This window comes from Cryptotermes secundus, unplaced genomic scaffold (genome assembly GCF_002891405.2).
Source record: "Cryptotermes secundus unplaced genomic scaffold, Csec_1.0 scaffold526, whole genome shotgun sequence".
In the NCBI taxonomy this organism is placed as follows: Eukaryota; Metazoa; Arthropoda; class Insecta; order Blattodea; family Kalotermitidae; genus Cryptotermes; species Cryptotermes secundus.
This window is the reverse complement of record NW_019721013.1, coordinates 831137-844832: the sequence shown is the minus strand read 5'-3', so window position 1 is coordinate 844832 and position 13696 is coordinate 831137. Positions and strand designations below refer to the sequence as shown.

General features: G+C 38.4%; 2 protein-coding genes across 2 annotated transcripts; both read right to left on the bottom strand.

Moving 5' to 3' along the window:
- Positions 1-1349: 1349 nt before the first annotated feature.
- LOC111875253 (6-phosphogluconolactonase) lies at positions 1350-6461 on the bottom strand. Its single transcript, XM_023871326.2, has 4 exons — positions 6207-6461; positions 5902-6102; positions 3551-3834; positions 1350-3035 (listed from the first exon to the last, which is right to left on the bottom strand). Exons 1-4 carry the CDS (start codon positions 6334-6336, stop codon positions 2925-2927), a joined length of 726 nt encoding a protein of 241 aa, XP_023727094.1. The 5' UTR covers positions 6337-6461; the 3' UTR covers positions 1350-2924.
- Positions 6462-6550: 89 nt separating this feature from the next.
- LOC111875252 (deoxyribose-phosphate aldolase) lies at positions 6551-13292 on the bottom strand. Its single transcript, XM_023871325.2, has 6 exons — positions 13119-13292; positions 12204-12394; positions 11670-11832; positions 10475-10768; positions 9433-9518; positions 6551-8274 (listed from the first exon to the last, which is right to left on the bottom strand). The coding sequence occupies exons 1-6, from the start codon at positions 13147-13149 to the stop codon at positions 8068-8070; spliced, it is 972 nt and encodes a 323-aa protein (XP_023727093.1). The 5' UTR covers positions 13150-13292; the 3' UTR covers positions 6551-8067.
- Positions 13293-13696: the final 404 nt, after the last annotated feature.

Here is a 13696-nt window from a genome sequence, read left to right as displayed (position 1 = left end):
TAAGGTAGGTTTGTATGGGTGGATTTGTGGTACACACTATGGCCCAGAGAACCATCGGGTCTCCTGTAAATATCTATATCCAGGAAGGGGAGGTGACCCTGTTTCAGTCTCCATTGTGAACCACCTAAACAGTATCCACCAGAGCGTGAAGCTGACTACTCACTTCCATCTAGTGCAGAGGTCAAGAAAAGTGGAGCTATACCTCTACTCCCCCACATGTCTTCAACTTTACCTTTACTGTTAATTCACTGAATTAAAAGGTAAAGTGTGTGTCCATGATTAATTAAGCACCAAGCTATGAAGAGATGTGAAAGCAGAGGACAACTTCACCATTCTCAACCTTGGCACTAGCTGGAGGTGACCGGTGAGCTCCATGCCCTCACTGCAGTCCCTCTAGTACACATGGAATGGAGGCTGAGTGGGCCCCAGAGCCAGTCTGGACACTATGCAGAAGAGAACCCTGATTCCTGTCTCCCAGTCGCTATACTAATGCGCTCAAGTATACTGTAAAAACAGAATTGCTCTTTTTGGTGGGACATTCTGTTCATGTTTAGAATGTCCCTTTGCAAAGTAATGTCATCAAAGCTTAAAAAAATTTTCCCTTGCTTAATGTTGAGTTTCAAAGTAAATCCCAGTGTCACATTACATCCATTTAAAATCTCCTTTCAGTTTCAGATGTGAGCTGGCATAGTGACTAGCTACAGGCTCAACAGCAGAGGGGGAGGAGACGGAAGTCCCGGTAGGGTGAAAATTTTTATTTCCTTTCCATGTTGTCCAGACTGATTCTGGGGCCCATCCAGCCTCCTATCCAATGGGTACCAGGCACTCTTCCCTTCCTCGGGGGCAAAGTGACAAGGGCATGAAGCTGTTTTGATCATACATCAGAGGGAAAGTTCTCATGTTATTAAGAAGATATCACAGTCAAATTAATGTCAGATATGTTATGTCCATGAGATCCATGAGTTGTGTAATATCATTGAATCTATACCAACAAGCACTGCAATGACATACATTATTGTACTAAAATGTATTCATTGGCAAGCTAAAGTACCTATTGTTCACCTGAAAAATGGTCACATTCCTTGTCGATTATCACAATATACAGTAGCTAAAACTAAAAAAAAAAAGGAGTAACACTCAAACTGATAAAGTTTACTGATGGAAGTAAAACAGAAACTGGGAATGTGGAGTCAGACCACGTACAGAAACTGCAGTACTTACAGCCATGGCTTACTGTACATACTGACGTGGAGTATAGAGTAAATTTCATAATATCTCCCTATTAGGTCTGCAGTAAGAATTGGGAAACAGGAAAGTTACATTATTTAAATAACTTTGTAAATAAACCATTTCCAGCGACAAGGAATATATTGTAGATGCATGTTTGCCTGCAAGCTCTACATGTTTACATCACATCTTGCATATGTTTACAGTGAGGAGATTTCTCACCAAAACAAAATCATAAAGTGACTATGTAGACACAAAAGCATCCAAAATTTGTTGCTTTTGCATAGATATTGTCTGTTGGCCACAGAATGAACACACACATAAACTGTGTCCATAGTAACTCCAGGGAAACATCATCAAATAGTGATATATATATCATTATGTCATCGTTACGAAGTTACTACCAGGAATCTCCATTCACATGGTTGCCTATTCAAGATATGAAGTGCCCTGAAGATGTTTCACACAAAACAAAATGTAATATACAGACATGTCTTACTACAAGCAGGTTTTAACCAGAAGTGAGCCACTGTCCCATATTGCAACATCCTCCCATGCCTCAATTTTCTAAAAAAATGTTATACCAAGTTTAAATTCGGGGGGAAAAGCACTGGATTGTTATCAGCATAACACCATATATAAAAAATGATCAGCACATAAGGTTCATATAGAGATTTTCTGTGTATGTCATGACCACCTCTCAAACTGTACAACTTAAAAAAAAAAGGTTTGCACAGCTGTTCAGCAGCTGACTATGTCACAGAAGGGGTGTACAAGCCACTGCACTCCAACTGGCTGCCGAGTTGGTTTATTTTATACAGCATTTCAGTAGCTCACACATCTCATACCACCTTTCTACCAAAATATCCTCTAAGATTCTCACAGATCATCATCTTTTGGGACGTAACACCATGTCGTGTGGCAGACTAGTATTGAAGTTTTGGAAAAACCTGCTAAATCCATCTTCAGGGTAGAAGACTCATGATGAAGACAGCAGGTTCCTTCAAACTCTTGGTGCCTATCAACCATGCTACACAGTGTAACAACCCAGAAGACTGTGACCTCAGATATGCTTTGTTCAGTTCATGCTACACAGTGTAACAACCCAGAAGACTGTGACCTCAGATATGCTTTGTTCAGTTCATGCTACACAGTGTAACAACCCAGAAGACTGTGACCTCAGATATGCTTTGTTCAGTTCATGCTACACAGTGTAACAACCCAGAAGACTGTGACCTCAGATATGCTTTGTTCAGTTCATGCAAAAGCCTCAAGTCAGTCCACCTATGATACCTGAAACAGAAGAGCTGTCACAGCTCCCACTTCAGTCTGTTCTACACACTCAAATATGTTGTAACACTGTCAATGTCTAACATCCACAGTAATGAAAGTTTAGAAGTGGAACTACATGACCACATAATCAAACAGGTATAAAACAGGTGTCAAACTGATTCTGCTGTCTGTCCAACATACCTACCGTTATTACGACATTTTCAGTCCACATACAATAAAATTAGGCTGTATATGCGTGTATATATATGAGATATTATGATGATTCCCAATATATTAAGTCTTCTTCCCTGTGCAGTACCAATATGAAACTGGTCCTGTCTTCATAACACCAGATACAACTACCACTCCTAAGCAGTGGTCCTTCGTTAGATATCCTGATGGTACAGGCAGACACGAATATGTTTTTACATGTCCTTAAGATGTACACCAGCTTCTGAATCCAGTATCCAGTGAAGGGTACCGTCTGTTGGCTTCACCCGTCCAGCCGGCAGGGGCTCGTTATCCTTCAGTATGCGCTGAAATGCAAAGGTTAAACTCCCTCAATAAAAGAGCTATCATTCAACCCTCCCTAGAATGTTCTTTGCATGTATGAATCAAACGCAACCAGTCTGAAACGGCTGCATTCTCTCATTTATTTACATTAACAAAGCTCTTACAGATGGCTAATGGTGAAAGATTTCAGGGGGTACATAAAAATTGTGCCATGCATACTGTTGAGGATTTTGCTGTAGCTATAAATTCAGTGCCATAAGTATACAAGATAAATACAATCAAAATAGTAAAGAAACTATATCAGATTTTGGTTCTCTTGGTAGTGAAGACTTATAATATGGTCTTACATTTATGACACCATATATTCTGGTAGGTGAGCATCAGTGTGTTAGGGGAACAGACTGAAAATGGATGGAGCACATTTCTTTGGATCACTGGTACCCACCTACCACATTAGATAGCGTCACAACCCAGGAAACCAGAACAAGAAAAACAAACTCGTTTAAAAAATCTTCCAGATCTGACTAAGATGTAATACCTTGACCACTTCAGCCTTTGCTACTCCTGTAACAGCAAACACGCAGTATTCGGCATTGTTAACAACTGGAAAGGTGAGCGTTATTCTTGATGGAGGTGGTTTGGGGGCATTAGTAACTGGCGCAACCCACACTGAGGTCTCATCACAAATACGGTGTCCTGGGAAGAGGGAACATGTGTGTCCATCCGGACCCAGCCCCAGCAGCAAAAGGTGAAACCGTGGAAGTGAATCAGGTGGGAAGTACACTGCCATTTTCTGGATGTAATCTTTGGCTGCTGCTTCGGCTGTATTAACAAAACAAAAGAACTTCAACCTCTCTACACTGTATTAACTTTCATGGAAACAAATCCCAGTATTATGGCGCACAATATGTTAATTATCATTCAGTTCTTGGGAAAAGAATGCAAGACGGATACTCACACCATGGCCTGTGTACCACACCTGTTCCATGAAGGACATCCATAACCCAGAGACAATTTGTAAAATAATCAAAGCCATACTTTAAACAGTGACACCTCAATTTAAATGTATTCATTGGATGTACAAATTTGTTTATAAACTCTGCATCCATGATGGTAAATGTCCAAGCTTAAAATAAGTCTTTTAGTTTCCTCAACACATTTATGTAAAAGAATACACACACTTTGCAGATTTTGTTTGTTATACTTCATAATTGATGATAATGTACATTACCTGATCACTGCCAAATATGTGCAAAAGTAAGTATGTAGACAGCGGGACTGCATTTCGTTAGAAGTTGACCACATTTATGTATGTATTCTACTTCAGCCATCTTAGTTTGTTGAACAATGTTCTCACACATTATCTATACATCTATCTATGGCTCTACAGTCCTTTTGTTGGGCCTTGGTCGCTCTTTCAGTTTCTTAAGCCTGTACACAGTCTGTAGGACTCCTTGGATGGGGGATCAGCCCGTCACAAGGCAGCTACCTACACATAGAACACAAACACAGAATAAACACACATATCCATGCTTTGCATGGGATTCGAACCCACAATCCCAGCATTCAAGTGAATAAAGACAGTTCATGCCTTAGACCGCGTGGGAACCATGAGTGGCTTCTCACATATTATCGGCTATACAAAATAAATCTGTTTAGTTTAATTGAGAACAAACATGTTTGTAACGAGAACTAATGTTACAGATAAAAAGCTAAGTAGTCCCCATGCTTAATTAAGCATCACATGATGAAGATATATGGAAGACTGAAGACACAGCTCCACACATGACTAACCACAGAACTACAGACCCAGCAACCGTAAGTTAGGTGGACATCAGAGAGAGCCTGGATGCAGTAGGGAAGGAAAAAAAATCTCTGCCCTGCTGGAAATCAAACTCCAATTCCCTGGTCATCAGATCTGTAGCCTAGTCAAAACAATTGGATTTTACATGGAAAATAATATAATACAAACAATAAAACATTTAAGCCACTTCAGCAATAAGCCCATCATGAGTTTATCATCAGTATTAGAAGCACAGAGTTTTTAATCCCCTTTGTATAAGATACAGACTGATACAACAAAATACATTCTACATTTTAACTAGCATAGCTGGAGATTAAATCGGCTTTGCATTGCATTGTAAGTTAATCAATGTCCTGATATGACAAAAAGATTATCATCAGTTACTGCATGAGGCAATATGGATAATATGAATAATGAGGAGCCTGGTGAAAGTGAATTGTTTTGTTATCTTATCCATCACTTCAATGCATTTCATACTGTTGATGTCAAACCACTGGACATCAGACATCCTCGGGTTTCTCATGGTTTACCCTCAGCTGCCCCAGCAAATACCACAATAATACCTTCCACTGCAATGTGACCAGTTCCCTATAAATTCTTTCCAGTTTGTTGTATTAATTTATGATTGTCGCAACGATAATCATATATCTGCATAAATTTGATATTTGTTCTTCATTTGTCATCTTATCGTTTAACACTACATAGTCTGAGCTACAGGCAATGTTGTTAAATACATCATAAATAAAAAAAGGATTAGGAAACAGCCAGGGAATTAAGAATAGCTCAGTCAGCAAAGCAATGGCAACAGGCTGGGCAGCTGTGGTTTGATTCCCAGTAAGGGCAAGAGGTTTTTCTTTTTTTCCCCACAGCTTCAAGACCAGATCTTGGGCCCACTCAGCCTCCCAGAATATGGACATACACTTATAAATAATAAAGTTAGGAAAATTCGTTGGTGTATAATGAGAATGACTTGCAGTAAGTTGGCTACTTGGTTAGTACAGAACTTTTACATCTATAAACATAAGGCCAACTGCATGCTAAACAATACCCTTAACAGGACCGTAAGTGTGAGACCATTGTCCTACCTGGTAAATGAGGATCGATTTTTATAAACTGGTGGTCAGTTAATGGTAAAGTTCCTATCAGTGCGTTCTTGTAGATTCCGTACGTTGAATCTGCACTCTCAAACGGTACAACCCTTTCATCACAAAAAAACAATCTCCATTTTGACCAGTCGGTATCAATTTTTGGCAATCCAATGGATAAAATCTTTGTGAGTGATCCACCTGAGAACAGGATGAATGACACGATACATATTTAAAATGGCCTACTACAATTTGTATGCCTTTCAAAATATTCAATGACTTATATATCTGAAAACAGCGTATACCTGACAGTCCAACTTTGAACACATCATCCTTTTCTATTGCTTGCTTTGAGATGTTTTCGATCAAATTGCACACTTCTGTAATTACATGTTGTTCATCCTGTATAACAGTCACCACTCTATTTGTAGACATTCTACGAATAATTCTTAATATTATTACTATTATAGCTTAATCATCCACCCAATATTCCTGGATAAGACATTTACTACTTCCAACACACTTATCACTCTCTGAACCGTACCGACCGCATCTGCCCAATCAGCTGCGATCAGCTGCAGTAATGCGATAACGGCAGACGACAGACACCCGGTATCTGTACACGAGAGAGAGAGCGAATGGCATGTCCTTTTTTTTTTATTAAATGTGGAATCGATGTGTAAGAAATTTAGAAACAAACTGGGTGTCTTATAAATACGGAAATTTCTAAAACCATTCTACGACCAACATGCCTACCCGAAATTGCTCCCTCTTTGGATTTGATCTGTGCTTTTTTTTTTTTCCTCATTGGTTCATGATAAATTACTTCATACGGCGGAAAATATAAACATTTTAACGGCGCATTCGGCATTGAGAATTAATACGATATAAGGCTTTAGCTGCACATGGATATCTGCCAAGCAATTCCAGTATTTTTTGAATTAACATTAGAAATTGTAATTAAAACGACTTAATGCCATGTAAGATTTGAGGCTTTCACGGCAGTGACTATGAAGAAGGCAGTCTTCTGGGATTTTGCACCGTGTACACCACATATACACGGTGCAAGCACTGTAAAGCAATTATGAAAATCAAAGCTGGTGTAACTGTAGATATAATGACAAGGCTACAGGCTGGACATCCAGGGTTCATTCCCAGTTGGGCCAATGATTGTTTGAGCCACAACCAGACTGGCACTGAGGCCAACATCACATCCTCTCCAATGGTAACGAGGGATCTTTCCCTAGGCGTGAAGTTGACCACTCACCTACTTCTAGTGCTGGGGTTGGGTATGCGTGGGCCCATACCCCCACAGGCCGCATAGTACATGGTACTTAATTAAAAACAGGCACAACTTTATTAAGATCCTTGTTCTTGTCTGTAATTGTTAAAAATGCCCTGTATTTTCAATTTTTTATTTCATGTTACAATTAAAAATGAACTGAAGTGAAATTATGAAGTTCCCTAGTCCCAACACTGACAATCACTTAAACTTGAAAATTCAAAATGATCATACATAACAAATTAAGCACAATGTGTTTCACAAATTACACCTCTGTTATTTAGTACTAGCAGGGAACTAACTGTTCAGAGTGTACTCAACAATTCATGCAATTATCAACAATGATGCTGACCTCTTCCCAATACCCTTGCTCTGTTTCTTAATCTCATACTCATCATCCAGATGCTAGTTTTAGTCTAATAAAAATTCTGGATCACAGCTTCTTTTCTGAACATTTATAAAGTAGCGGGTGTCTTTTTATCATCCAACACTTTAAAACTTACATAACTTCCTTCCTAGTGAAAACAATAATACAAAACTTTCATAGCTCAATCTACACACCTGGGAAATTTGTCTGTTGCCACTGCCAAGACCGAACTGAGTAAAAAGGTGGAGCCATGTATGTGCACTTTGTCCACTACAGTTTATAGATTACACAATAAATTTCCCATATAATGAATTTACATAAAGCACAAACCTTACAACAAAGAAATTTCCATATCCCCAAAAGATATATTCCATATATATAAAGGCCACATATATATAAAACTTGGACAAAACTAACTCTAATAATGGGATTCCCTGAATTTCACAATATGGAGGATTTACCTTATCTGGGCCCTTCACTATTTCATACATATTATGAAACGAGAATGTACTATAGGTTAGCACACTGAAAACTCATGGAGTGCAGCATATCGCCCTGTAACGTAGTGATACAACTGCCTTTCAATATCCCCCAAGAGGCCAGAAGCTCCAATACGAAACAGATCAGGATACAACCAAGATGTTCCAAGTTCTTCCTTCATCAGGATTAGCCAGTTAAGGGCATCTTTAGATGTACGAATACCTCCAGCAGGTTTAAAGCCAACCTAAAATAAATAGGAAGTTCCATTATCTCAGTATCGTGCACTATACTGAGAGAGGAATACAGTGGTCTGATATGTTACGCTGCGTAGGGTGTTACACAATTTACCAACATTTCAGAGGAAACTATCTACCAAACAACATGGAGCCACATCCCAGAACACTGTATCTTTAATACTCACTGTAGTGAGACCCTCAAATCTCATATATTCAGAACATTTTGTATTATTTAATGTATCTAATGAGGACAGATATTCCGCATCACAAGTGCTCTGCTCCTCAAACAAACAAACAAACAACTCAAACTCTGCGGTTTTAGTCTGCAAGCATGGTCAGCGCAACGAATCCCCATGGCTGTTAATTTCGGTTTTCTAGACCGGAGCCCCTATTTCCTTGAAATAGCTCCTCAATTATCATCATGAGGCTGAGTGGACCCCGTTCCAGACCCACTACTTCTCAGAAACAATCTGGTAGCACTGGGAATCAAACCCAGACCTTTGGATCTGTAGCCAAGAACTCTAACCACTAGACCACAGAGGTGGTCACTGTTCTGCTACTCAAACACCAGAACTCACATTACAAGTTTTCTACTTGTGGGAACTTCTAAACAGCACCGTTCATGATCAGCTGCTCGTAAAATCTGAGTACCACACAATAGGACACTACTTGAAATGTGCCTGAAAAACTTAATTACTTGATATGTGTATGCATAATAATGAGTCTAACCTTAGGCATGCTCTGTCATCTGATACCAACTTGGAGTGCAGCTAGTTCGGATACATATGCAATAGCATAAAAATTCTGCAAGACCTGAGGAAAACCTATACATACCACAAAATCAGTTTTATTTTCCCCTGCAAATTTAATCTGAAATACTTTTTGTCCCAGCGAATATTTTGTGAGGCACACTAAATATGGCACAGAAATGCACATAGTTATTCATGCAAAATGCCTGTTACTGTTGTTGTCTGATGCTTAACAAAATTGGAATATATCAACAAAATTTTCGAAAATCTACTCCGTGGCTCTCAAGTTATTATAAGCATGCACACGGACAGTACATATGCCAGTGTTACAACTTTTCATTGTGTATGTGCCAGTAGCAAGTAATCATCATCCTATTTTATAATGGGCAATACTGCATAATTTTAAGTCACATTTACCTTATATCCAACTCGCTGGTAATAATTACGTATTGCTCGGCACATAACAACACCTACTGGTAATGTCGCATTCACTGCTTCTTTACCTAGGCAATTTGAGGAAAATATGAGAACATTTTATGCCTTAAAGTTAGTAACAACAAACAACAATAAAGAATTCATCATATGACCCTCTTGCAATTATTCTCAGAATTTACAAACCATTAACCAATTTTCAGATGTTTTATTATAAGAACGGTTTTCTTTTGATTGTACATATCCTTAGAAACTTTAATGCTACTATCACTTGTGAGATAATACCTTGATTTGTCAGTGAAATACAGAAATATACTTTTACTAACATTAGTGACTTGCAGCTGCAACATCAGCAATGTTTCTGTTCATAGTTTGGAATGGGTTAAGAGCCAAGAAAGTCACTAAAAATTACCCACACTGCTTGTCATCACTGTGCCAGATCATGGCTTCACATTTCAATTTACATAATTATGAAGAATATAAAAACCTTATTCACATCACTGGTTACGCAGCATCTGTATTTTTAATGACTGCTGTATTCAATATAAAATACCAGTGTCTGCTGCCTAAAAATTTATTTTTACACAAATGTTATAGCAGAACCACATCATATGAACACATACATAAACAAATACACTAACAAAACCATATAAAAGAAACCATCTCGGATATCAAGATATATTGGAAGTCAGTGCAGGTGGTAATAGTTCTGACTTCAGCTCTGGAGGCACCCAGTTACAATGTCCGCTGAATGACTATGCTGACTAAGGATTTTAATAGTTTTCATCAGTCTCTCCGGGAAAATGGCAGGGCAGGACCTGTAATTAGGCTATGACTGCTTCCTTCCACACGCATTCCTATTTAGGGGTGGACCCATGGTGGGTTTCCACCACAGCAGTGATGAAGCTACTGATTCTCTTACAACAAAGAATATCTTCAACTGCTGAAGGAAGATACTGCACCACGCAGATATATTTTTATATATAAACACACACACACATAATGAATTTTCTGAAACTGAACAAACCTGTAGAAGTCTTAATGAAATCTGAACCAGCCATCATAGCCACAAGAGCAGCTTTGTATACATTGGTCAGCGAACCCAGCTCTCCGACTGCTAGAATGGTCTTCATGTGAGCTTTCGGGCCGCATGCTTCTTTCATTTGTTGGATCTCTTGGTAGAGTTTTTCCCATTGATGAGTTAAAGCCAAACTGCGATCTATTACTATGTCAATCTCAGTTGCGCCATTTTCAACGGCTGTTCGTATTTCTTCCAAACGTGTTCTCAGTAAGTACTGACCACTAGGGAAGCCTGTTGCAACTGGACAAAAAGAAAACTATAAATAAAACTAAAAAGTGGGCTTATGCTGTTTAAAGTTATGATGACATTTATGTAACACAGTACAGTGAATGGAACTACATTCCAGGTAAACTCAGAACCGCATTTTCCGGTCTAATATCCGAAGTAGCAATGCTTTTGATAGCAGTGTCAGAATAATTTATGTGATTGTGCTGTAACAAGACTATACAATTCTTTATTAAGTCGATCACAACACAACAATACAGTGTTCAAGGCTAAATTAGCATTGCTACATGTTTCGGCTATTCATAGCCATCATCAGGTAGTAAAGAATAACAGCGGCATGCACACAGGAAGACTACACAGGATAACACCTATACAGTGTGGAAACAAGAACTAGCCGCTGCAGCACTTTAGACATAGGGCGAGTAACCCTAACAATTTTAAATTTAAAATTTAGAGAAAAATTTTAAAAGATTTTAAAATTAGAACTAAAGATTTTATAGTGCTACTACAGGAACGTCAAAATTAACGTGTGTAAAATAATCTACAAACCAGACAGATATCAACGAAGTAGATGTTGATAATAACAAGGAAAGTGTTTTAAATGTTAAATTTTGGGCTGGGTGCAGTGTGACAGCAACGTGAGTGTTATACACCTGATGATGGCGGTCTGAGGCCGAAACATGTAGTGTACAGGAGCAAGATCAAGGACGCATAATATACTGTTTGCACTTGGGACGGAATTTGTATATATCATTTAACATCTGTGATGTTCCTTATTGGAACACATTTTTAATAAACCAATTCTGTAAAATTCTTGAAATGTATATCAAATTCATTAATGAGAAGCAATTTGATGTAAACACTGTGACAGTGCTGAAGGCGGCAATCTTTCTGCTCCCATTAAACAACGAAGTACCTGATGCAACAGGAATCCTGTCAGCCACACCCAGCTTCTTAAGATTACTTGTGGCATCAGCCACACGAGCAGGATACACACACACTGCAGCAGTGGTAATCCTTTCATCATTTTCATCAAATCCAAGGGCTACCAAAAGATCAGTTGATAACGGATGTGCTGCCTGCAGAGAAAACTTGCAGTTACATTTTTCTGCAATAATTCTTTTTCTGTGTTTAACTAGCAAAAGAATATAATGATCAACCTGTAACTGACAGAATGAAATAACTATCAACTGAGATTCAAGTTCTTGTAACAGTGTTTATTAACTCTGCAATCTTCTTGAACGTTATTCTGTGTTATTTGGTAGACAGGATGAGTCTTCTAACTTGAAAAAGGAGGCAACATGTTCCACTGAAATGTTGATACATATCTACCAAACTACAATGTGTCACATCCCAGAATAAGCCACATTTAACAAACTTACTTTATGTAAAGAAAATTATTAATACTAAAGGCATAAGCTGCTGATGATTAAACACACGTGACTGTTACCTTTGCACAAAGCCGTGCTATGTTACTTGCTGTGTCATCACCACCAAGTGTTGTCAGATCAATGCAGGTTATTGCACGCAAGAGCCACGCAGCCTGCCATTCTTTTTTGACAGAGTGGCGGGACTGTAATAATGTAGCATGCCATTTGATGGCAGGCAGATTTACATGAACGCTGTTTAACCAACCAAAATCTGGAAACACGCAATTTTAATCTACTGAAAAAAATTCTAAAATTCCCTAACTGCAGGGGTTACGTTCATGAAAAACTGTGAACACACAAATCTCAATACTGCAGGTGACGCCCCTCCAAACACACACACACTTTCACAGATATGAAATGTTAAAGAGAAGTTTCTTTGGGCACTTATTTTCAAATCTATTAATTCATTATGTACACATACCTTGAGTATACACAATTAAGCGCAATTCATCTTAAGGTTCACATTAGCTGGGACACCAAAACCTAAATAGATTTTAACTTTCACAACTCCACCACTTTCTCTGGATTATTCAGCAGACATTAATAATGCATAAATTGCCGTGCTATTAATAACATTTAAATGCCACCGACAGCTGCTTCCAGCCCTCAGCCCATAAAATGAGCACCTTACGACTGGTATGCATTAAGTACTATACTTTTATTTACCGACGCACTAAACCGAAGACTGAAGACCTTATTCTAATCTGACATAATTACACTCATTTTCGTATCTTATTAAAATCACACTGTACTTTGTTATTCCCACAATTTTTAGCATGAGTAAACATAATTTGCCCACAAATACATCCTCGTAATTGCCGTTATGGAAGTACAAATATATATATATTTTACAAATAAATAATTTCTGCCATAACCTAACAATTTATGATTTTTAAAATGAATGAATATGTATCGAATTCCATTTTCCTTCTCACCTAATTCACAACCCGGGTTTCTGTCACCCATGATACACGGTGAAATACCTAGTTATAACGATATGACATTCATTCCATTCCTTCCTAGTGATTTCAAAGATAAAACATTCATGATCCAATCACATGTTCGCACGGGATACCACCATCTTGCGTCCTTCTTACACTTCTTACAGGCACGTTACCAATATATTCAAGGTCACCCCTTAATTTATTTAATGATGCCATCAGTACATAAGAATTTACCAATACCTGCCTCAGATTATACTATACTTTAAAGGAGGCTCCCTAATTTATGGAGAATAAACGTGTTCTCTTCATACAAAATACGGACTTTTATTAAATTCTAAATTAACAAATTATTATTCCTCTACCAAATAAACAGCAACATTAAACAAGTTTTCAGGTATCCACAACAATGAAAATTAAGATTGCAGACTTATAAAACCGCGTAAGGTAACGGTAAGATGTCCCTGTGGAGGTGATGCTCCACCATTCTTGTTCTTAGCACTTGGAGGTGAGTGGTCTGCTTCACAGCCATACCCATTGTATAAGAGGTTGGGTGGGCCCCAGAGCTGATC